The 23825-nt window shown below is 41.2% G+C and overlaps 2 protein-coding genes across 2 annotated transcripts in view; one reads left to right on the top strand and one right to left on the bottom strand.

Annotated features, from left to right (window-relative positions):
* COL4A6 (collagen type IV alpha 6 chain) overlaps positions 1 to 10392 on the bottom strand; it is a 108368-nt gene extending 97976 nt beyond the window's left edge. Inside the window, exons 1-2 of the mRNA XM_074551533.1 lie at positions 10011 to 10392; positions 9887 to 9935 (exon numbers count right to left, since the gene is read on the bottom strand). Coding sequence (XP_074407634.1) covers positions 9887 to 9935; positions 10011 to 10024 — 63 coding nt within the window. The 5' untranslated portion in view covers positions 10025 to 10392. The remainder of the gene's footprint in view (positions 1 to 9886; positions 9936 to 10010) is intronic.
* Positions 10393 to 10497: 105 nt separating this feature from the next.
* Positions 10498 to 23825, top strand: part of COL4A5 (collagen type IV alpha 5 chain) — a 78656-nt gene continuing 65328 nt past the window's right edge. Inside the window, exon 1 of the mRNA XM_074551534.1 lies at positions 10498 to 10853. Within this exon, the coding sequence (XP_074407635.1) occupies positions 10761 to 10853 (93 nt within the window). The 5' untranslated portion in view covers positions 10498 to 10760. The remainder of the gene's footprint in view (positions 10854 to 23825) is intronic.

Here is a 23825-nt window from a genome sequence, read left to right as displayed (position 1 = left end):
AAATTCTCAGTGACCTCAACTGAACACAGCAGCCAGAGTGCAACTGACAGCAGGGTAAGTGCTTTGCAATCGACTTCACCTTTCTCTCAACCACATCCACAGCCTTTAAGGGTCATACAAAGCACGTCTACTGCCTATCTAGAAAATTATCCACCTTCTGAAAAATTAAAGAACAACATTCTTCGCAAAGACTAATCCTGCTTTTCACTTTTTAAAACAAAAGCAGATAAGGAAGTGCTGTAAATCTGAGATCTGTGAGCTGCTGGGCTGCAGAAAGGCCCCTCTAAACAAGTATGTCGTGGAGCTAGTCTGTACCTGTGCCTCACTGCACATTCCTCTGGCGAAGGAATTTAGGCCTGAAACCTGGTACCCCTCTGCCCTCCTCTGAATGAGTTCATAACACCAGAATGAAGGGGAGGGAAGGAACTTTCTCAATGGAATTTCTTTAATGGAAATTAAAAGAACACATCTTGATGAAACAGATGCTTGAAGTATTTTGTCTGGTTATTCACAAAGAATAATTATTATTATATATAGAAAACACAGTACCACTTGAGGAAAATTTATCTCTGGTAAGTTCAACGTTATCATATAATCCAAATAAAATCTGTAGCCAATATCACTGCACAAAGATGTCTGGGCTGACAGTCCTCTCTGCAGAGAAAACTGTAAAACAATCACTCCAAATGTGGACAGTAACTTAGTAAAAAATAAAAACTTCAACTGAACAACCAAAAAACCCCTTCAAGTTGGCTTTTCATAGCCTTTATTTACTTCTATCCAAAATACTTGGTAAACACTTTGGTTTGTGATTCATAAAGCATCCTTTAATAGAGCTGAAAAGTTATAGCAGCACTGGAGATCCCATATAGATATTAATTAATCCTACTATACCACTGACAGACTGTAATTAAGACTCACTAGCTGGATTTTAAACCTTGCCCCTCCTCTCTGAAAGACTTGAAGAACTTGGCTGGATAGCACTAATCTGAAAGATAAAAATCAGGCAGATTCTTTGGAAACTTCACAGTCTCACCTTGCCCATAGAAGAAAGTGCAATTGAATGGTGAGTCTTTAAGTAGCCATAATTAACTTTTTACTGTTTTGTGCCTCATTGGTTAGAGGTTCAAGCTTTCAAGGTTTCCAAAGGCGGATGGCACAAGTCCCTCACTTAGAGAGGAGCCTTAGGGCATACAAAGCACTCGGTGCAACAGTTCAAAGAAGCAAAACTCGATGCATGACTCGAGGCAAAGCCTTCTTCACACATCCAGGACAGTAACACCAGTACTCAGCCTGGCCCCGTGCAAGGACACCTGAAAATCGCCCAGGGGTGAAAGACAACACAGCAATCTCATCAAAGCAAAACCTGCAATTTGGTTCTTTGCATTGCATAAGGAAACTGTGAAATTAATTTAATAAATGAACCCTAGAGTAAGGTTGAAACATATCGAATGTTACTGTAACTTCAACAGGAATGCTCATTTCAGGATTCAACCCATCCTGCAACTCTGCACAGTGGAGGGTCTGCAAACACGTTTGCCAAAACCTGCTGTGCTGCATGAGATGGTGTTCTGCCCCAGTCCCGGGTTGGTACAGTCCCAGAAGGGCAGACTGCAAAACCTCCCGTGTGATTTTCCACGGAACACGGGAGGGATGGGAGCTCCTGAGACTGCTGAAGCTTCCCAGCACTCCACACGCCCCAGGGCCAACACATTCACATGGAAATTGCTCCACTAAGAGATACAGGTCAAACCACAGGCTGGAGCTCACTCTAATTATCTAGGCAGATTCTGGTTTAATCCTAACAAGATTATACATTCACAGAGATTAAGGTTGTTAAAAGTACCACAGAGCAAACCATATAATCACTACACTGAAGAGACCATTAACTATTCTGTTTATGGTCACCAACTCATTTAACTTTAAAACCTCTGTGGTATTCAAGGCAATTCTCTGTACTATTTGTGGTAAAAGTGGGCTGAAGATCTGACATTTACTTTGGTGACAAGAACACATTTGTTAAAGGAGTGATTTGAAAGCTTCTTCTTTTCATCACCATATTAGCATATTTTCTCCACATTTTTCTTACATCATACATCTTTTCAAGTCACAGCAAAAAGCCAAGCACCGTATGTAGAAAAAGATTTCATAGCCTGTTTTAGCTTAAGCCAAAACTACTTTATTACGTTAAAAATGCACTACCCTTCCTTTGTAAAAATGATCACAAAGTTTACAAGAAGAGACAGCTGTTAAAAACCGTGTTTCTGATGAAAACAGACAGAAAACTTTTGCTAAATAGCAAGTAATGTATTTGTGTCACACCTATTTCCCTAGCAGAGCAAAAAACATACACATTTCCAAATCACCCCAGAACAAAGCACCTTACTTCTGGCACCCAGGGCTGAGTAGAAATCACCTCAGTCATCCCACGAGACCAAGACTCAGCACACTTCTATCATTTCTGGTAATAAAGGCTCAGCATTTTCTATGCAAAATGCTCTAAACACTGTGCAGTGCAACCCAGGACCTGCCAAGCTCACCTTCCAGCCAAATCCCCACTTCATATGTGCTGCACTTCATGGAGAGGCCGTTTACAGAGATACACTGATTACACAGATAACGTTCCAACTTTTCAACCCTTCACACACACTTGGATAATAGTCTGAAACTTCACAAGGCTGACGCTGAAAGCCTACAGGCTCCTTTTATGGAAAAGTCTGAAGAGTACTATAAATTCTTAATTTTCCAAGCTTGCTTTTTGTTCCTGCAGGCTATGTTCTTCCAGTTGAGTTACACCCTGCTTTGTGGATAGCTTTAATCATCCAAGTACAATACAATGATTCACCTTCCTATTGTTTTGATGTGTTTCTACTACAGTAGTAGTAATAATTCCAAGTTGCTTTTAAAGAAAGTTTTTTAAATAGATATTTTACAGAGCAAGTGGTATCTGCACAATATTTCACAGCAAGTTACATAAGGAGAACTATTACAACTTTAAAATGGTCCTGCTTATTTCATGTCCACAGAAAGATACCTTACTACTTGTGAGGGCATGACCTTATTAAAAAATTAATAACTCCAAAGATTCAAACAAATGGATAAGGAATGTAAGAAATTGATTTGAAAACACTCTAAGATGTGAGCAGGTAAAGGACATGCAGCAATTTTTAAAAGTTGGGAAAAGAAAAGCACTGACTTGTCGCTATTCAGAGCTTTAAAGTGATGCTGCTAGCAAAAAAGAGTTGGTGACATTTAATTTGTGGAGATTTGAAGAAGCAGAGGAGCATTCATAAGTCTGTTTCTGCTTAACTTCACTTTCATTTTCCTCTCCTCTGATTTTTAGGTCAAAACCAACCCCTCCAAACAGTGCTAGAAATTAACTGATGCAGTTGGCTTTCAGCTTTGTACAAACACCTCATCCTCATCTCTAGAAAGCTGCAGGTTTTATCTACCAGCCAAAAAACATGCTAAGAAAATAGTTTATTTTGCTGTTGCTACCTTGTTTCCAACCTTTCTTCTTCAATGGAAATAGAAAAATGACAAATATGCAAAAATGAGGAAAATTAAATGTTAGTTTCATATCTTACTTCTATGTATTGCCTTTTCTAGCTAGCTGCCAAGGAGTCCAGCTATAACACCCAGCTGACCTGTGCCATCTCACAGGGGTCTTGCCAGACGCTTGTGCCAAGCATGGAATTGTTTGCTCCTCCACTAACAGGGAAAGCAAGGAACATTAGGTGCAAACCTCTCAAAGAGATTTGTGCAACTGAGATTCCTGGGTAACAGGCACTGACACGTCCTCACGCTGCTGGGAGTGAGGCACCAGAGAAAGCACTGCAGGATTAACAGCAGCGATCCTGGCAGCCTCCCTGGCTATTAAAGCACAAAGGAGACACAGAAAGGCAGAGCAGCTCATGAGCACGTTGAGGCAAGGGCTGGAGGCTCTATGAAGTACAGCAGATTCCAGCCAAAGAGGAGAAAATAGAGCAGTGAGTGAATGAGGCAAATTCAGAATACAGTAGCTACAGTGGGCTGAAGCAAATCAGACCAATTTGGTTCACAGAGTTGATTCTCTCAGTGTTAAGGTAACCAAGTGAGCAGAGACTATGCAAACTGGATGGTGCTGGCTCAGTGGCCCCAAGAGGTTGACACAACCAAAGCTAATCAAAATTCTGCAGAAACAACAAGGGAAGCACAGACCAGAGGGACATCTACAGCTTTGTATCCATTTGGGTGTGAGCAGCATTAAAAGGCCAGCAAAGTCACCTCTGGCCAGCAAGAACTGCTAAAAAATGTGGCAAAGTCAAAGATGAAGCAGATCAATGGAACCATTCCTTTGACTTGGTATTTATGTTTCCTCTTTGTGCTTCTTCAGACCTGAGGGAAGAGGAAACCATTCTGAAAATATGAATTTGATTATAATTAGTAGATTATTGTCAACGACTTTGTAAAGTAGTTAAACTAAACTCTTGGAAACTGCAGCAACACAACTTCCATATCAATCACACCATCAGGGAAGGGGAAATCATATGGAAAGAGTCAAGGCAGGCTGAACTGCAGGAAGCCTGTGCAAAAAGCACAGGAACAAATTATTTGCTTTTCCCATGTATTTTCAGATTTATTGCCTATACCTCTAAATTTCCTTTTTTGCAGGGTACAGGTAACAAGAACTGCATGATTCCACTTTAAATGCTCTTTCTGTTCACACATGTAAATGGAAATAAGCATTTAAAGCTCAGTCAGGGTTTATAGCTTTTCCAGGAGAGTGAGAGCCTCTCTGGGTTATATGGGTATCTAGGAAAAAAAGAACAAAAAAAAAACGAAAACAAAGCTCCAACCACCTAAAAAAATTAAGTTTCTAATGTCAGTGCCTGATCTCTTTTCCCACTGATCCTACTCCAGTAATAGCCAACACTGCAGTCACTATCAAGACTGCATTTTGCAGGTACCCTCTAACAAGCAATTCAGCCTCCTCCTAATCCCTTTTGAAACACAGACTGACCTTGCTAGAGCAATCCCTCTCACAACTAACAACTGAGATTTTATTCTATTTTTTTCCACAATAATAGTCCTTATTTTGAGACTTGAATTTTAGAGAGCTTGAAAATAATCTATCAACGAAAGCTTTAAAAAATTTTTATTTTTATTTCTTAGTCATCATTATAACATTTAAGCTGAGATGCAGGCATTACCAAACCCTACTCATAAAGAGATTCTCTATAGCAAAGATGGACAAAGAGGGGAGAAGCCCCAGCATGAGAGCTCCACCTCCTTTAGGGACACCAGCATAACAACAGCAGTTCTTAAGTCAAGGGAACACAGTGGCTGATGCCAATGATTGTCCACAAGAGGAAATAAAATGGAAAATAAATGCTTCTTCAGGTCATACAGTGCCTCTCACAGCTATACAAAAAGAAGCCACAGCTTTAAAAGGATAATGATATCACAAAAGCTCTTCAGAATGCAATCACATGCATTACTTCATTTCATAGCTGCTGTAACCTGACACAACATCCAAATGCCAAATAAAATCCCACTTGCTCAACTGTCTTCAGCATATAGGAAATATTCAGCAAATAAGCAATTATTTGTTCAAATGGAAAAGTATATCCAGCTTTAAATGAAAATTTCCCCTAAAATGCAATGTCTTAGCAAGAGCTAGAAAATCAGCCCTTTCATCAACAATCCGTTTCTTTTCTTATTAATTGTCCTCATTTTGCTACAGAACTAGAGTAGAATTCTTATAATTTTACCATAGACCTATTGTTATTCAAACTTGACCTTTGCAGAAGGACCATTCTCAATGCAGTACTGAATCTTCACAAACAAGTGCCCGCACAGCCATGCATTCTTACAGGTTAGAGGCCGCCTTGTCCGGTAAACAAATCCTGAGTTTTATATTATTATTTGATTTCTGAAGACTCCTTCCTTATAAAAGTAACTTTACTAGTGTCTACTTTACTGTAGATACTAGTTTTTTTCCCAATAAAGTTTATGGCTACATAAAAATACAGCTGTAAAAGTCAAGTTACAGAAGGGTTGCATACTTATAAGTACTGATTAAAATGGCTAAGGAAAGGTCAAAACTTTATAAAAACCTTTCAATGGATAACATCATATTTGCAGAAACTGAATTGGGAAGTGTTACAGTTAGAGCTGCAACTCTGGTTTTAAATATCCATAATTAAAGAGATAATTTTTCTGCTCTGTCAGAGGCTCTGGAACAAAATTTATTTTTGGCCATTGAAAACAAGGAGTTGAGCTCAATTAAGCTGGTCCAGTACATACTAAAGGAAAAGACACTATGAACCATTGGTATCATAGATATAAAAACAATAGAAAACACACAGAAAACCTGGGATATATTAAGACATAGATAAATAAGATCACTTAGGCTAGCTTGTCATAAACTAGCAGAGCTTCAGTTACTCAAAATAGAGCAGCCTTCCCAGAACTGGTTTTACACACAGTTTTTGTTTGCCTTACTTGGAACTGAAGATGTTCTGCTGAAAAAGATACCAAGTGCTAGGAAAAGGAAGTGGCTCTAGTTAATCTGCACATTTATTAGCTAAAAAACCAAAAAGAAAGAAACAAAACCAAACAAAAAAGAGCACAAAACAACAAAAAACTCCACCCAGATTTGAAAGAGTTGCAACAGTACATGAAGTCCACTCACAGAAGAAACCCTACTGAACTCCACCTGAAAGCTCAGTTGTTCCAACAGAACATGTCTGACAATAAGTCCTTACAGTAAGTACTGTAAGTACTTCTTTACATCAAAACTAGGTGTGCTCAACTACCTCAGCATCAGAAAGTGAATAAATGAGGAGTTACCATGCCACCTGTATGCCAGGGATGCTCTCAAGGGGGCACAGACTGGCTGCACAGGACTGCAGCTCAGCTGAGAGCTTTGTGAAGGGACACGAATCTCAAATTTCATTACAAGAGGCTGTCTGTCAGTTTAGTGACCATTTTCACCACATGCTCCACCTCACATTTATGACATCCCAGAAACATCAGCAAAACTCCAATTATGCTTTTAAAAGTCCCTCTCCTAAAAACTCTGCTTTGCACTGAAGCCTGCAACAGCCTCAGGGGAGGACTGTAATTAGCCAAGGCAAATCCCTGCCTCTCTTGCACTGCTCCAATATTTTGTGTTATCTCCCCTACCTTTGGACAAGCTTTTGTCAGTTGTCTTAGTGCAATGAACATCTTGAGGACAGCACTATGTTGTTGTTGTGTGTTTGCACAGTATCCTGCACTGATGCTCCTGGTTCATTATTAATGAAAATTATTGCTACTAAAAGACTGAAACCATGAATGAAGCAGAGCTTCTGGAGGGACTCCAGGGTGAAAACTATTAGGGGGAACTCTTATGTCACTCCCAGCAACTGGTCTCCAGGGTAACAATCTCTCTGCCAAGTAACCCCATGTGTAACATCCAGTCATCCATGTTTCCAACATTTGCTTCAAGAAAACAGAAATCGTGTTACAAGACTAATTTTGTACTGCCATTCAAAATAATTATCATTTCTATCCAATAAAAAGAATTATTAACTAAGATATTAATTCAGATACACATTAAAATTCTTATTCTTACAGAAAGGGAGATGATCACACCTCATAACTGAGACCTCTGAATCAAAGCCAGCTTTGATACGAGATGCTGGCCTGATGCCAGCCACTGGTCATGTCCACAGTACCATTTCTAAAGAGTGCTCAAGAACTTAGAACAACATTTTAGTGAAGTTTCTTTTACAACAGATAAGTTATTGAAATGAGATTGTTTAAAAGAAAAAAAAAAAAGGACAAAGTTATAAATTACATGATGTCCAGCACCAAGTTGGCAGTCTCTGTGAATGGTCTTCTAGAAGTTGTTACTCCTTAACCTAAAGTTTCAACCTCATTTTATTGACATTATACTTCACTGTGCTCCAGCACTTCAAATTATACACCAGAGATCCATTAAGAAGTGTTTCAGAGATCCTAGTTTTCCTAAAAAAGCTCTGTTTAGTGAAAGTTCAATCATCAGTACTTTTTCTTGACAGCTTACTTCATGCTGGAAGGTGTTTGGATGTGTTTTTAAGTCAGTAAGACCAGAAAGTCAGTTATTAACCTGCTGTATCTGAATTTGACAAAAACATAGTTTTACTCTTTCCTGCTGGCCATGCTTGACAGTATTTTAATAGAAATCATTAAATCCATTATCTGGTTAGACATATAAAGTACTAGGTATTTTATGGAGCTATTTCTGATTCTTCTTCATATATTTAGACTGATTACACAGCAACTAAGATTTTCATCATTTTCTAATCCTGAAGAAAGCTATCAAGGAGACTTAGAATTATCATGTAGATATTAATTTTAATTATTGTGATTGACTTAATTGACAAGAGTCCCTTTATGGGCAGTGAAAGATGTTAAAAAATTAACAGGAATCTGACTGCTTAAGAGATGTTTTCCAACAGGTATGGAGCAAAATTGGAGCAAACAACTGAATTGTTAGCTACATCTGCATCAATCAGCAATAATTTCACTGCCATATCACATAAATTTATCTCAATGATTGCAAAATGTGGCACATTTGTCTCAAAATAATTTCAACATTTTCCTTTAAAGTACTTGCTTTATAAAAGTCATTTTTACCTAGATTCCACTGCAGTAAGAACTTCTGGTAGAACAGTTCTTGGTTTTGTTGAATAAAACTCTCTAATCTTTTAATCTTTGAGAAGATTAGAGTTTGTAACTACCACCTGATCAGGATGATGAAATTCTACTACTGCAATTGATTATGAAAAATACAAAACATAATCAAGCCTTTCCTATTTATAAAAAGTACAAACCCTCTGCTATTAAACCTTTTCAAAAGATTTCTTCTCAGTTGCACAGAAAAGTTATAGATCCCTAAAATTTTAATCAAGAGTAGCAAAAGCAGTAGAAAAACATTGGCTACCAAGTCAAGAACCCATGTTTCAAGTGGTTTTGTTAGAAATCTGTCTGAAATTGAATCAAAATAAACATGCTTAAAACATACTATACTAACATTCATTCAATATTGTATTTGCACTGTAAAATCCACACCACAAACATTATTGTCCAATCTTAATTTACACTACAATGTAACAAAGAGGTGTTTTTGAACTGCTGACTGTTCATCAGTTGGACACTTAATTTAGGCTACAGATTTATTCTCTAGTTAAGGGGGCTAACAATTGTGGATTCCAGTTGCTGAAAATCTACTGCAACACCAAAAAAGAAAATGATGAACATTAAAACAATCTGTAGTCCCCTACTACTCTGTTTAAACATTAATTAGCAACAGCAAGAGAAAATCCATGTTTACGTCATAAAGTTGTCAGATAGCTCATAAAGTCATTGTTTCTGTATACCCACTTAGAATTTAAAAGACATTTACTAATCCATAGTCATGAACGTTGATACAACACTTAAAAGCTTAATCCTTTAATTTCTCACATCTCCTTCACTTAGTTATGACGTGTTCTGGATTGGATCCCTTGTGAATAAGGACCCAGAGGGTCAGCTTTCACAGCAAGGTTTGAGAAGATGCTAAAAAAGAACTCAAGGCAGTCAGTTTCAAAGAGAGACACTGATCACGCTATCAGGCACTAAAAGCTGTTACACCGCATACGGACGCTCTTCCACCCAGTGCACTTTTCAGAGGCTAGTCAAAGTAAAGCAGGCGAAAGGCAAAAAGGAACTCTGGAGTAAAGGTAGACGGCAATTTAAAAAAAAACCCGCGCATCTTTCAGAGGGCAGTGGGGATACGTCTTTTTTCCGGCTGAAGGATGCCCAAACCCCGACAGGTTCGACCACGCACGTTCACCTGCAGCGAGCACCGCTGCGGCCGGGACCTGCACACACTTACCGCACTCGCCAGCTCCGCGCCCAGCCAGAGGAGCAGCAGCAGCAGCGCCCTGCGGGAGGCAAAGGGATACGGTCACGGCGGGCCAGGGGCGAGGCGGGGAGGGGCGGCCGCGGCTGGCACTCACCCTGTGCGCCCCATGGCCCGGGCAGCCCGCGGGGACCGGCACGGCGCGGCCAGGTACCCGCCGGAGGAAGAGGAGGCCCCGCCGTCACTCGGGGCGGGCAGGGCACGGTGCGGCCGCTTCGCGGGCTCCTTCCCCACACGGCGGAGCACCGGGGGCGCCGAGCGCCGGCAGTGCCCGCTCGGCTCGGTCACTGCTCGCTTCCCGAAGAGCGCAGCCCCTGCAGGCGCTCACAGTGTGCCCAGGCAGGAAGTTTGCGCGGTCCCCGCCAAGGCGTCGCACCTGAGCGGGGCCGGATGGGCCGAGACTGAGCCGGGCGAGCCCCGCGCCCGCCGCCCGCCCCTCCAGAGGGGCGACCCGGGACTGGCAACAACACCCCTTCACCCACCCACCCCTGCAACTTCCGCTGCAGAAAATAGTCCGGGGTCCAGCTGCCCGCCCGGTGGAAGTGCAGGGCGGGGAGAGGCGGCGCCCGCTCTTCGAGCCGACAAAACCGCGGCGCCCGAGGGAAGGGTGGGAGGATTGTGGCCCCCTCGGAGAGGGGCGGTAGCAGTGTGCCCCACACCGCCCGCCCCTGGAGCGGAGGAATACTGTAGTCCCGGGAGGACTTGAGCCAGGAGAAGCGGGCGAGTGCGGCAGAGGGGCGGGCGCTGGCGTCGGGGCGGCCGGTGCGAGCCGCCTGCAGGAGCCGCGCTGCCCCGCCGGGCTATGCCCGCGCCTCAGGGCCGGCCCCAGAGCTCCTGAGCGGGCGGGATGGAGCCGCGGCGGCGGGGCTGCAGCCTGGCCGCTGGCTGCTTGGTGGTGCTGCTGCTGGGGTGCTGGGGGCCGCAGGAGGCGGCGGCGGCGGTGAGTGCGGGGCGCCCTCCTTGTTCTCCTTAGGAGCCGCGGTCCCTGCCGGGCGCGGCCGCGGTGCGGAGCCCTGGGGGGAGCGTTGGAGCTCCTTTGGGGCTGGGGTGGCTGAAGGTGGCATCGCTCTGACAGGAGCTCGGTGGCTCCGGGTGGGGGACGGCGAGGCTGGGCCGCGGGAGGGTCTCTCCGGCTGCCCGCGGGTGTTGGGGCTCCCGGGCCGCTCTTGCCGGGCAGAGCCCCGCGGTGCTGCCCCGTCGGACCCGACCGCTACCCGTGGGCCGTCCGCACTTCTGGGTTCGCCGGTGGCTCCGGGGAGTGAGGGAGTGCGAGGCGGGGGAAGCCCGGGTGAACTTAGTGTGGGCTCTGAACCCGCTGTTCCTCCAGGACAAAGGAGGAAAGATTTTTCCCCCCTTGCCTTTTCCCCTCCAAAGAACTCTGTGGAGCGGTGTCTGAGCTCTTGCCCCTGAGCCATCACCTGCAGCCGTGAGTAACACTTGGATGTGGCACGGAGATGGAGCCATGTGGGCATGGTCTGTCGGAGCACTGTGCCTCACACCGGGACTTGCTTTTCTCGAGGGTTGTATTTCTGCTTTCTTAAAACTCAAGTGGAAGTGCTAGCGGAGGTGGCAATGTGTGCGGTGTGGTACAGAGGCGGCCTGGAGGAGCCTTTGGGTCTCTGTGCTTGGAAAAGGGATGCTGTGCCGGCTTCCCTGCCGTGGCAGGGCCTCGGGACTGAGGGGTGGGAGAGGTGATCGCTGGCTTCAGGTTTCAGGCTATTTGATTAGGACCTTTAGCTGCTAACATGTGGTGAAATGATCTAAAGAGGCTCCCACTTTAACCTGCGTCAATTTCAGATTTGATGATCCATGTATATTTCTTAACTTTTTTTTTAAGTTTACTTGGAAAGTGGAAAGAAAAAGCCAGATTTCTGTTGTTTAGGACTCCTTTCTAGTTGAAAAGTCATAATACATTATGGTAATAGGTGCAGAGTATAATTCTGCTACTCCCCCCTTCAATTCTGTAGTTAGTGCTGACAAAATCTTATTTGTCTTGAGCTCTCCTTTGAAGTGCATTCCTTTACAGTGAAACTTTCCTTTTTCAGAGGGCAGATGAAAGGTCTACAAAAACCAGCCATAATATACTTCCTTCCTCTTCCACCCCTCCTTGCTGTGCCCAGGTGGGAACCCAAGTGTAAGTGATCCTGGTGTGCCAGCAGTGCTCACTGATACGGAGCTGCTCGGCTCCACATTGTCTGTGGCACTGCTCCTGCTGCTGTGCTCAGCAAGGCCTCAGCCCAGCCTGCCACAGCCCCCACCCCGAAGACAGACCCAGGCACTCCCACCTACAGGGCTTCACTGTTTTAGGGGTTGAAGATAGGGAGGTTTGTGTGCGTAAATTTGGCCATTTTCTTTCTGCATCCAAGCAGAGTTCTGTGTGTGCAGTTACTGGGAATCTGGGGGGTGTGGAAACGGGGGTCTGTGGTGACCCTGTAAGAAGTCCCCTACCATGGGAGAAATGAAGAAGGGAGCAAAACCAGTGGTAGAATTTCTGGTTCTTAACACTCCCTTGTGCTGCAGCCTCTCTTTTAGGATTTGCAGTGAGATAAGATTTACTGAAGACCCAAGGGCTAAGTGGGGGTGGGGGGAAGAGAGAGATGCCTCTGTTCCAAACTACATAAATCCCACTGGTCTTTTGTAATATGGTTTTTTCTAATGGTTTCTCAGTACTTTGGTTTTCTGATGTTTTTTTAATTTCCTATGATAACACTAAATATTGCTGATCCTTGTTAATGGGTATCAGCAATTTATTCTACTTTTGACTTCAAGTAATTTTGATACCATTATTGAAATAGTACTTGAAATTGTTATTCAACATTATCCTAATTCACATTTCCAATTAAAAAATCCTCTTTGCTCCAGATCGTTGTGATAGTGTGTATTGCTATGTGATCAGTTACCAAATGACAGAAGATACTTAAGAGTTCTCTGCCCATCACAGAGAAATCCCTGTGACTTATTAAAAAAATCCAATGTAATGTTTCATACTGAATAGGGGGGATGGATTTCATTGTTCAGATTTCATTGCTGAGTTTTCACAGCCCATGGTCTACACTTGGGGAGCAGCATATGGATCATGCTATGCACTCTTGTGCAGACTCATTGTCGATGTAGAGTGAAGTGTGTAACTACTGATGAACAGGGTAAAAGTAACTGGGAGTTTGAAAATTATTTTACTTTTGAGTGGAGAATGAATGAAATGGAAGATCGTTTCATCAATTAATGAAGTTAGAATATTTTTTTAAAGTGCTTATGTGCGCTTTTAGCAGGGGGTATGTGGGCTTATTCCAATGGACAATTTCAATTATTGCTTAACTGCCTTGTTAGTTTTAATATAAATCTACATGCATGTATATAAGCCAATCTTTTATAAGCAGATTTTTTTTCTTCTCCTGGCAGGTTTACACTTGCACTATGTTATAGAATTGCAAGCTGTGCCTGGGAAATCTGTTTAATTAAAGGACATAGACTAGATTTGTCAGTTATGCTGTCTATGAAACTCACTAGAAGTTAGTGGCTGACTATTGGCTTATATTGGAACAATTTCCCTCATAGCTAAGGCCTAGATTTTTAAAGTGTTAATAGACTTTGTCCACCCAAAAGTTAGTAAAAATTGATTAGTGTCTCCAATGTCTTTTTCCTTTGCCTTCCATTATAATTCCAATTTGACTGAAAGTGTAGAGTTGAAAAGAGTTGTTCAAGTATAATAAGACAGGCTGGCAAGATGGATATAATTTGTGTTTAAGAAAGTCATGTATTATTTGTGAAAGTTCTCTAAGTTTAGTTGAGAGTTCTTTTTTTCCTTTCAGAAGTTATCATAGGTACAAATACATGGTACCATGTCAGCAATTACAATGTACATGATCAATATGGTTAATTTGACAGTCATCTGTGTTTCCTGTTTGTTCTAACTCTTTCATCATGGTAGTGGTGGTGGTTGTTATTATTTTCCATTTCATAACTGGCAGTGGCTCTTTCTAGTTACAAAAGCTAGGTCTGTAAAAGCAGAAAGTAGTGGAAGCTGGCTCTTAGGATTCAGAAGGTATTTAATCCTGAAATTCTGTAGATGTGTCTTGATTAGTCATGCACAAGATGGGTTTCATAACATCAAGGCTCAAGGCCTCCTGCTTGCAACTTATCATTTGTCACATGTTCTGATTTTGAATTTTCATGGCTTTTAGTTGAAGATATATAATAAAAGTTATATCTCAGCTTTTCTTCCAGCATGTACTAAAATGCTAACAAATCCAAGGAATCCTGAATGAAGCAGAATGTAAGAACAATTTAGACCATAACAGAATCTTTTACAAAATCATTATGTATTTTTTGCAGTTTTTCCACATGATGGAAATAGAGTGATAGTTCAGTGGAACTTCCTAGGCTTTCATTTTCCTGGTCATGAATGAATAGTCTATGCACTGGAACCAATTATTAGTTATCTTTCTTAAAGTACAAAGGGACATTTTCCTAGGATAAATTAGTTAATTTATTTAATAGCAAATGTAAATTTATGTAGTGATTTTTTTCTACTGTGAATAAGCAGTGATGCTTACTGTAATGCAATTAGCTGTTGTTGGGTTTACTAGAACATGTGCAAACTTTTCTGTATTACAAAACTACTGAAATGATGAAGGGCATCCCAGCAAATCTAATGTGCATATTTTCAGTCTGGAGCAAAGTACAGGGAGGAATGTGTTTTGGACATGCAGTGAAGATGCATTGTGCATTTTTACCTTGCATTCACTGAGATTAAAAAGCTTCATTTTCCCTTTGTATCAGCTGTGCCAACCCTCCTGATCACCCCAGAGCAAGGTGGGCAGGCAATGCTCAGGTGTATGTTCTAGGAATGGCATTGCACACATGCACTGAAGGGACAGCAGCCTCTGGCAGTGCTGATAGTACCAGACACAATTGTTTGGAGTTAGGACACTTCTTGCTTGTCTGTTGCATAAGGCCCTGTGGACTCAGTAACATTAAAAACCACTGGGATGCTTTAAAGTTCCTGCTCAATGCAGTGTTTGGCAGTGTCTGGTGTTGACTGCAGACTTTTTAGTGCTGTAAAGCATCTATTGTCAAGAGTGCCTGAAATAAAACTTGTTCAAAATATAGAGTGCTGATGCAGTTTTAAGGATCACTAAGCGGTGTTCTCTACTTTCTCTAAAAGGTTTGCAATGCAATTAAACCTCATTAAATATCATTGATATAGTGCAGTGTCTGAAAAAAAGGCAATGTGCTGAGCATCCTGGGTATGTCATGGCTAAGTGTGGGGAGGAGAAGCTTCAATGTAATGTGGAATTGTCATCAGAATAAACATAGCTGAGATGAAAAGGGTCCCAGTTATACAAATAAATCTGTTGCTTATTTTTAAAATATTGCTTTGCAATTGACTGAGTCTTGCAGTGCTTAAGTCTTTCTTGGACAACTTGTTGTGAGGCAGTGCAAGAAGCAAAGACTGCAGGATGTGATCTTAAAATTAAGAGAGATGAATGAAGGGCAATTAGATAATTGCAAAGCTGTATTACAAGTTTTACATTGTAGCTTAAGCCTGTTAATCCTTTACTCTCCCTTCTTCCAGAAGCCATGATGCTGAAACTAATGCATTAGTAGACATCTCTTTAGTCTGCTTCAAAAAGACTGATAGTGTGTGATTCCTGGTTATGAAATTCTGCCTCTCTTTTTACATGTTTGAGTAGGACACTGGACTAAATAACCTCAAGGCTCTTTCCAGCCTGAAATATCCTAAAAGTCTAAAATTACATGGAAGTGCAGTTGTGCTCCTAGATATACTTTTTGTTAAAACAGTTTTCATAACGAGTAATTAAAAGTTAATTATAATTCATTAAGTTAAATTGCAGATTGCAAGGTATCAGATTAAATGGGGGTTTTTAAAATTTAGTTTCTACTAGTTAAAAAATCATCTCTTAAGGTGTCAGCATACAGCATTCGGAATTTTAATTTTGTCTTCCACTTTTGTGGAGGTGTCTTATGAAGTGTGTGTTTGTATGTGTATTATTCTGTTATAATGGAACAGAAGACAAATTGTAGTGGCAATATAGATAATGTTTAGGGGTTTTGGTTTGGGATTTTTTTTTACTTGAGGACTGTGTTAGGAGTTGGAAAGGAAGGGGCTTTAAAGCTATGGATTTCAGCTCACTTGAAGGCTCTTGGTTATTGCAGCTCTGTTGGATTTCTTTGTCCCCTCCCTTTCGAGGGCAAGGGAAATAGTTTAGTCTCTCATCTGTACTTTGTTTCTTTTACCTAATCTCTACAGAGAATTAAAATGTCAGAGTTGAATTTCAATCTCTTCTCTCTCCTAGCAGTGTAAAAGGCATATGTGTGCAACACACTGCTGGTTTAGTTTATTATCTACAGTAGGATTCATTTTATTGAGGTATAGCTAGACCTGCAGAGCTGTCCTGCTCTAGTCTAACATGATGCCAGTGCATACTAGATAAGCTTTGCTGCTGCAGCTCTGCTGAAATCCTGCTTTTCCCTCTCTTTCCTCAACATAAGCCAAGGTTTATTCACTTCCCTGAAGTGAATACTAACACAGGTTAGTAAGTCTTTTTGCCAGTGTCTGTATCTGTCAGGATTTTCTGCTGAAGTGCATTAAACATGTTGGAAAGTGTGTTTATTCTAGGACTGGCTTTAGTTGTAAGCAAGGTGAATCTTAATTTTAAATCACACCATTAATTTAGAGAAAGATATGTATGCTCTGCTGCTTCCTAGAGAATTTAGATGTTTTTAGGAACCAGACTTACACAACCTTTGGTTGCTGCTGAGGTCTGTGGATGTGGCAGACACCCCTTCTCCAGGAGGAGCACTGAGCACAGAGGAAATCCTTGCTTGCTGTTGATGTGGTTCATGGTATGAAATCAAGACTTTCATCTCCTGACATCTCTTTCTCTACTGCAGTAGTTGTCTGTCCTGCTGTTGTATTTGGAGATGTAGTTCTGATAGATGAGATCACCTCATTGGCTCTGGTGGAAGAAATAGAGGTTTGGCAGGTCCATTTGATGCTATTTGCTGCACAGTCTCACCTGAGAGCCATGGCAAGTATCCACAGCTGCAGTGGAATGGCTTCATTTCAGAGATTCAGAGCCATTAATTGGAAAGATGAAGCTTCATAGAGATTGTTCAACACTGCTCGTTTTAGGAACTACTGCTGCAAGTGACAGAAGTCACAATATCTTTGTGCTTTTATATAGAAAATGAAACAGAACTGTGCACATGTTCCTTTCTAGCTTATTTTTCAGTTTGCCTCTTTTTGTATGGTTACTGGGCTGGACAAACCCATAGAACTTTATTATGCTAAGTATAAAATTTTGGCTTTATCTGGCAATGGTAATGCTAAAGTGAAGTGAACTACAACAATTGTACTGAGAGAAATTGTACTGAGCCCTTGTAATAGTGATGAGTTATGAATGCTGTTTCAAGTCATTAGCTGTATGTCTGGAATAATCAGTTATCAATGGCTGCTGTGACTTTTTGCTTGCCTGCAGTGCTGTACACTGGCAGCCTTATTTTCCTGTTACCAACTCCTTCATGCTTTTCTTACAGTCAGAGTTTTCTACTTTTCTGTCTTAATCTAGAAAGATATGACTGATGAGTCTTAATTTGTAGGAAGTACTAACTCAATTTGTATTATGGTATAAGCAACGTGATGCAGAACTTGTGACTTGGAATCCTTGGACTACTTAAAAGTAGTTAGAGGAAGTAAGGAGTGATTATTTATACTGGATTAACCTGTATTTCTCCAGTGTTCTGTACATATCAAAAATCTACAGTATGTTTAGAATAGTTAGTTTCATTTCTATCTGGTTCCTGTCCACTCCAACTCCTACATTCTGTGTGGAAGTCTAGCAAGCATTAGTTATTAACTACATTAAGCTGTCAAGCTTAGGCAACCATTAATTCCACAGTTATAGTTGATTTTTTCTAATTCACCATGTTAGCAGTGAAGGCTTGTCTTTCTTCCTTAGGAAAGTTTTTATTTCATTTGTGAGTTGTATATATATTTCTATGTAGCATCAGTCTGTGTCTGTTAAATACAGCATCAGTTCTTCAAAAGCAAACCTTTCTCTTTATGCACTTAAATGCCCCAGGAATCTGATAGAAAGAAGAAAATGACCACCCTGAACCATGAACTGCATTCTTTCTACACCTTGAATTAAAGTAGCAATTATTAAAACCCACAATTAAATCGCTTTACTTAAAGCAGTGAAACTACCGTGACTTGAGGCAAGGCTAGACAAGCCTCCAGCTCCCAGAAATTGTGATGTCCTGACAAGAAATGCCACTGAAAACAACGTTTGGGTGAAGGAGCTTATGAACTCAGTTTTAAAATCTTTTTAAAATAATCCCTTTTATGAGCCAGTCGTTTTTTTTGAGTCAATTTGCTTAGAACCAACCTGTCACGCAGAAAGGTAGCAGAAGCCATTGTTCCTGAAGGGTAATTTCTAGCTGTCATTCAGACAATAGGAATTGGCTTCATAATAAAAAATATTTGTTCTGAATTAGTTAGAATGCTTCTCTTGTATATTCAGCCTTAAAGGACAAAGCTGTTCATAAGGAAAAGGAAGCCTCTGCAGTGAGAAATGAGAATTTATATTTGACTTTGCCATCTCTATTCATCAATTCACTCTGTCATCAGACATGAGAAAAAACCTTGAGATTTCTGCAGAACTTATTTAATGACTTAAGAATTTTAAAATATTTAAAATAATGAGAAAAATCTAGAGAGAATGAGAAATTAGCCTGGAAAAAAGGAGACTCGGGGTGACCTTATCACTCGCAGCAACTGCCTGAAGAGTGGCTGTAGTCAGATGGGATTCACTCTCTTTCTCCAGGCAGCAACTGACAGAACAAGAGGACACAGCCTTAAGCTGCACCAAGGGAAGTTTAGGTTAAAAATTCTATACTAAAAGAGTGATTGGGCAATGGAACTGTGTGCCCAGGGAGGTAGTAGAGTCACTGTCCCTGGATGTGTTTAAAAAAAGACTGAACATGGCACTCAGTGCTGTGGTTTACTTGATGTTGAGGTGCTAGGTTAGGTCATAGGTTAAACTAGATGATCTTAAAGGTCTTTTCCAACTGAGTTCATTCTGTGATTCTGAATGTGTTTTGTTTTGGTGGTTTAACTTCCAGTATTCATTTGTGCCTTTGTTAATAGGGAAGGTGGTGCCATGGAAGTTGCTGTAGAAGGCTGTGCCCAGAGTCTCCCCAGACACACAGTGAAAACAGCCATGCAGAAGTTGGTATTTGTCTGGGTGGAAATGGATTTTCTAATTTAGATTGAAGGAAGAGTATATACATAATTCCATTTAGTTTCTGAGCCAGAATGCTAATGGAAACCTCTTGGCAGTAGAATGGATGACACTCCTGTATCAGCACTTTTCTGTTCTAAAATCTTTCATGTTCTTAAAGCTGTGGTAGTAATAAAGTGTTAAAACATCTCTGTCTAATATATGAATGTTTGTATCCTAAGTGAACCTAGACAACGTCTTTATGCTTGGATGAGAAAATGTTTGTTGGCAGGTCTAGTCATGCTCAGGAAATGTGTATTTTCAGGACATGGGTATGCTGTACCCAAAAATCAGAGTAATGAAAGAAGCCTTTTTATAGAACCTTAGATTGCTGATATCCTGCAAAAGTAATTGTGGAGGAAGAGCACAGTCTGTTATAGAAATAGTAATGGAAACAGTATTACTTTTTTCCCCCTGTCTTTTTAAACAGTTGGACTAAGCAGATGTGTTTAACAGAGTAAGCAGATGAACCTGAGATGTATTGTTCTAAATTGTAGTGTAAGCTTTTCAGTAACTGTTCTTGTCTTGATAGCAGAAAGAGTAAGCAAGAAAAGGGCACATGGTGTGACTCTTGGGGATGGTGCTAAGCCTGGCCATGAGCTGGACTTTAATTCTTGAGAGTCCCTTCCAACTTACTCTGTGACTCTGAGTATGCTGATCATTTTGGTAGAAAATGACTTCATATTTAAAGTGTAAAGATGAATTTTCTGAAGGAAATCATTAGAAAGTGATAATGAAGAGACAATGTGTAGTGAACTGATGAGTCTGTTTTGCTTGTGATGCCAATTGCTGAATGATCTTTCCATGTGCTTGTCTTGGCCCAGGAACCTTTTGCTATATTTTTTCTTCCCTGTCCTGTCAAGGAGTAATAGTGGAACTTAGACATAGAAACACTATTTTCTATCCCAAACCTTTCTTGCTGTAGGAATAATGTTAAAACTTGGTGGGAAAGCTCCTAATTCAATATTTGCAGTTAACTTACTGATTACTGCAGGATGCAGAGCATCTATCACAAACTTGAAGCAGGTTCTTTTCTTTGCATATGTTTGGCTCCGAATAGCACTTGTGGAAGTTGGTACACTCCCTAAAAGTGGGGTGCCTAAGGGAATACTTTCCCTTAGAGAAAGTGGCTTTGCTTTGGAATGAGTACAAATGCCAGGGGCTGTTCCTTACTCCTGCCAAGCTTCAGACTGAACTGTACTGCATCTCAAGTTTTAATAATCCTTGAGAGCTATTTCTTATGAATGGGTCTCCTCAGTTTAATTACTCTGCTGGGGTGTTGGAACCATGTGTTGCCTACCTGCCCCCAGCCCCACCCTTTTTTAAACTGACAGTATTTTAGTGTGATGTTATAAGGAAGACAGCTCACTGACACCCTTGGACCCTGTCAGAGAATCACTGCAAGGAGATACTTTAGGTTCATATTGTCAACTTGCTACTGGGGAGCCTCCAGAATGTGACTGGGAATAAAATCAATTGCTGACAAAAGCAATAATATAAATTTACAAGTATTGAAGTAAGGAGAAGCTCAGTGCTGCTACTGAAGATTTCCTCCCTCTCCTTTTGTTTCCCTTTGAAACAAAAATGTAAAGTGGCTTTCCTGTCGCCCTGTACCCCCTTTCTCTAGCACTGATCAGATTTCTTTTGCCTGTCCTGTAATTGACACAATGGTAATACTTTTAAAATTTAGTTGGGTTTTTAATGTTCTATTTGAAGATCTAATGTATGGCCCTTTCAGCTAATTCCTTGCATGGGTTCAAATTTTTAAATGTAGCAAGTCTCTGAGAAGTGTGACTTAATTCCTGAGACTTGCTTTCTGTTTAGCAATGATCAGTGCAATCTAAATGTAATGATTCTTTAGGATAATATAACTTATAGCCTCTAGATGTAATTTCTTTGGTGTAAGGGAGTGGAATCTTTTTCTTCTAATCAAACTTGAGTATCAAATTCCAAGATCTGCATGTGCTAGATAGAATGTTCTACTAGCACTAGCCTGGGGCTGTCTTAGAGCATTTTAAAGACAATAAAATACATTCAGGCCCCCTTTTGGTTTTTTTTTTTTTCCTGGAAGATAGTCTGAGAAATTTCTGTTGTGATTTTCCATTCACTAGAAGGTCACTGTTTCATAGGAAGGTGCATTTTGCACAGAAGTTCCTCACTTGAAGTAGCAGGTGCCCTAAGGAGCCCTGAGCTACTGCTGTAGCACAAAACCATGCTTAAGTGAATGAGCCTGAGAGGCTGACACTGAGGGTACTCTGTATCTGCTGAAATTCAGCATGTGACTTCCTGAACTGAGACCTCTCACTAAATATTCACCTTTCATCAGCTTTAGGGATTTCTGAACCCATGTGGATAAAGGGGTCTCCCATCTCATCAGATCCTGATGTTCCATTCTTTTACAAGTGCCTCTGATGTACAGGGTTAGGAGAATTGTTTGGTCTCCATTGCTTCCTTGTTTAACTAGGCCCTCTTCAATGCCACTTACTTTTTCAGCTTTGATTACCTGAGGCTGGAGAGTAGCTCCTTGTTAGCAAGAGCACCGCAGAGAAAGCGCTGCCTGTAGTGCTCTCTTTAGGTGTTAAAGTGCACACGCAGAGTGTGCTGCTGCCACGGGCATAAACAAACGATAATACAGCTCAGACTAGAAGAACCTTGAAGCTATGATACTTGGTCCAAGAACTGAAGGAGAATAGAGCTGATAATCGCCTCCACCACAAATAAAAAAAAAAATCCCCCAGACACCCACCAAGCCATAAGTGAGTTAGGTCTTGTTCTGGCAGTTAAGAGGGTGTGGACTTCTTCAGATAACATCTCAGTGCAATATCACTCTGCACAGCCTCTATTCTTTTTAGCATGTGTATTTGCTTAATCTTTGGTATTAATTTAGTGCTCTCAGTAGTTTCAAAATAGACCAGAATGGAGTTGGATTAATTTGAAATGCTATTCAATTTTGCCTCTCCTTTCTCCAAGGAAGCAGTGGGTTTCTGTTCTTGTGTGGTCTGCTTCATGCTCTTGACACTTGAAAGTGCAGTTGTCAGTGACAGATGTCTGACCTCTATTAACAGGACTCTGGAATTGAAGCTTCTTCTATTGCATGTTATATGGATGAGGGTGAGAAACAGGACATTTTCCAGGGAATATCTGTGTCTTTTTATTCCATTTCTTTAACTGGGAAAGGAGTAAAAACAATGCCAGAAGGACTGGTGCTATGAGTGTGTAATACTTGGCTTGCAGGCATATCTGAGGCTTCGAAGCCTGACTGACGATTGGGTCTAGGTTTGTGTTACATTTGGACATGGTTATAGAAAGTGGCAACATCTAACACCTGTCACAAGGGAAAGGCCCTAAATGACTACTAAATCTTAACCTGTAATGAGTACCATATGGCACTTCTTATTTGCAGCTGGAAAAAATCAGGAAGCCCCCAGAGGCTGGTGATTAGAGACTTGTGTGTAAAATAAAAGTAAAACTGAGACTTCCTGAAAAGTCAAGTGGTTTAGTGTATGCTGCCACTGACTGACTGCCAGGTGGGTGTCTCAGGGATGGTGTGAGTTGCAGAGATGTGTAGCTGTGCAGGTAAAGATGGAGGCATGCTTAAAACTAACCATTCCTGTAATTTGCTAGGTACTTGTTTAGGGTTCACTTACGGTCTGTATAAAAGTTAGAAGATGGCTTGCATTCAGAGTTCAGCATTTAGAACTGAAATGAGCTGTAGGGAGGTTTAGACTGCCTACAGAGGTCGTATGAAATTTATGCATTCTCAAACTGCAAAGCCAACCAGAGTTACTTTGTTCAGGATGTTTCTCTAGATATGCCGTGTATTTAGAGGTTCATGCAGCTGCAGTGCTTGCTGAAGGAAATGAATGTGGTGTTTGGCATCTGTCAGTTCATTAATGTGGAGATGGAGTGGGTTGAGAAGGCCACCTGGTAGTTTACATTCTGGTTTAGTGCTCTTAGCTTGCACTGTTTACCAGGAGGTGTACTTGCCAAATCTAAACTTAGATGCTTTGTAAGATGCTGCCTCTGGATGGCAGCATAAAGATAGTGCTTCTGAGTTGCTGTTAAAGGAAACTTTTACCAATTCATACAGCCTGATGTAGAGCTGATTGGAAATCTGTGTTCATTAGGCCAGAAGTACTTGCTTCTCAGGTCTCTTGAACTGTAGCTTTGAACTGCCTGCAAGAAGGGCAGCAGAACTTGATCTGATTATTTTACTTTGTGTGTCTCACCCACTAAAATACACTGCACTGAAGCCCATTCTCAGGGGTGCTGTGTAGTGTATAGTGTTGTCAGTATTGTAAGACTGATAGACTGCAGAAACCTTATGGTTTTCAGAAGTGGTGAGAACTGTCCCTGTCCTTTTCCTCACCTGCACTTGAGTGCAAGGCTGGCAGTGCCCCTTAGAGCAGAGGGCAACAACCATTTTTGAATATGGAAGGCTGTGTAGAAAGTAGGAGTGAACTACTCTGAGTTGTGAGGGCTAACTGTTCCTTCAACTCTGTACTTAAAGTTTCTGCCTGATGTTTCTTCATGTCCTGAAGAGTTGTCAGCCTTAGCCCTCTTATAACCAAGTATTGAGAAGGGGAGTAAAGTTTGGGATTTTGGGA

The sequence above is a fragment of the Zonotrichia albicollis genome, chromosome 14, assembly GCF_047830755.1.
Source record: "Zonotrichia albicollis isolate bZonAlb1 chromosome 14, bZonAlb1.hap1, whole genome shotgun sequence".
NCBI lineage: Eukaryota > Metazoa > Chordata > Aves > Passeriformes > Passerellidae > Zonotrichia > Zonotrichia albicollis.
This window is presented reverse-complemented; position numbering and strand designations above follow the sequence as displayed.